The 1,174-nt window shown below is 41.1% G+C and overlaps 1 pseudogene across 1 annotated transcript in view; it reads left to right on the top strand.

Annotated features, from left to right (window-relative positions):
* TEOVI_000244400:pseudogene overlaps positions 1 to 355 on the top strand; it is a 427-nt pseudogene extending 72 nt beyond the window's left edge. The window contains exon 2 of the mRNA in view: positions 2 to 355. Coding sequence covers positions 2 to 355 — 354 coding nt within the window. The remainder of the gene's footprint in view (position 1) is intronic.
* Positions 356 to 1,174: the final 819 nt, after the last annotated feature.

Raw genomic sequence — 1,174 nt, forward strand, 5'->3', positions numbered from 1 at the left:
TAATCTCTACCTTTCTATCTTTCTTTCATATGTGCACGAAGGGATTATTGCGGTTTCCGCCTACGCCAATCACAGGGCGACGGCGTATGCATTCCCTCCCTTCCTCCCGCGATCAAATGTTCCCTCTATCTTCAGACTTTCTCCTCTCAAGATAAACGCCTTGTTTCCCCCCCCCCTTTTTTTTAAAAAAAAAAAAGAAAACTCCCGTTTCTTCTCTCCCTCTTTTCGCACTGATGCTCATTTTCCCGCATGCCGCGCCAACTCCGAGGGATCATTTTCCTTTTCTTTCTGTTTTTATACTTTCTCCTCTCATCTCCTTCCCCTCCCCCTTACCGTCACAACATTCCCAAATTAAAAATAAATTAATCAAACATGCTCGGCGAAGAGTGTTGTAGAAACAGCGAGAGAATATATTGTAAGAACGAGACGGCAGAGGAAGAAAGACATATTTGAACGCAAGGAAGTAATACGAAGGGGAAAAGCACGCACCTACGGGAAACAATACAAAAACAGGAGCTGCTAAAAATAAAATAAAATAAAACAAGCGAACAAAAACAGAAAAACGAAGGAGGGAGTCGTATATGGAAAGAGAGAAAATGTGTGTTCATTCCACCATCTCATGCACTTCCCACTCCCTTCTCATCCCTCTCTCCCCTCTTTCTGTTCCCATCCTCTCTTATGTCCAGCCTCTTTTCTTCTTTTACTTCGGTTATTTTTCCAGTTTTAGTTTGCCCTTCTTCGTTCCTTTTATTTCGCTCACGTATACAACATATCTTCCCATTTTCCCTTCACTTTCTTTCCCTCTTAACGGTGAAAGCCACCGGAGCTCCCATTGCTTTATCATCTTTTTTTTTTCTGTTGTTTTTCTCTTGGTCTCTTCCAATTTCTCATACAATTTTAAAAAGAATGTGTGTTTGCAAGTCTGCAGTTAAATAATATAACGCCTCCTCTCGACTAACCGCAGCAGCCACCACACTCTCTTTAATGTATTTTATATGATTTCCCACTCAATTAAGGTCCACCCCATTTCCTTTTCACATTGTCACCAATACTCCCTCCTTTTTCTTTTTTACTTCCTTTCCTTTTCTCACTCTTAACATTTGCTGGAATCAGTCACATTACATACTGTTTCGTACCCGACGGAGACTCAGGGGCAACAACAACAAAAAAAAAA

The sequence above is a fragment of the Trypanosoma equiperdum genome, assembly GCF_001457755.1.
Source record: "Trypanosoma equiperdum strain OVI genome assembly, contig: ctg_550, whole genome shotgun sequence".
Taxonomy (NCBI): domain Eukaryota; phylum Euglenozoa; class Kinetoplastea; order Trypanosomatida; family Trypanosomatidae; genus Trypanosoma; species Trypanosoma equiperdum.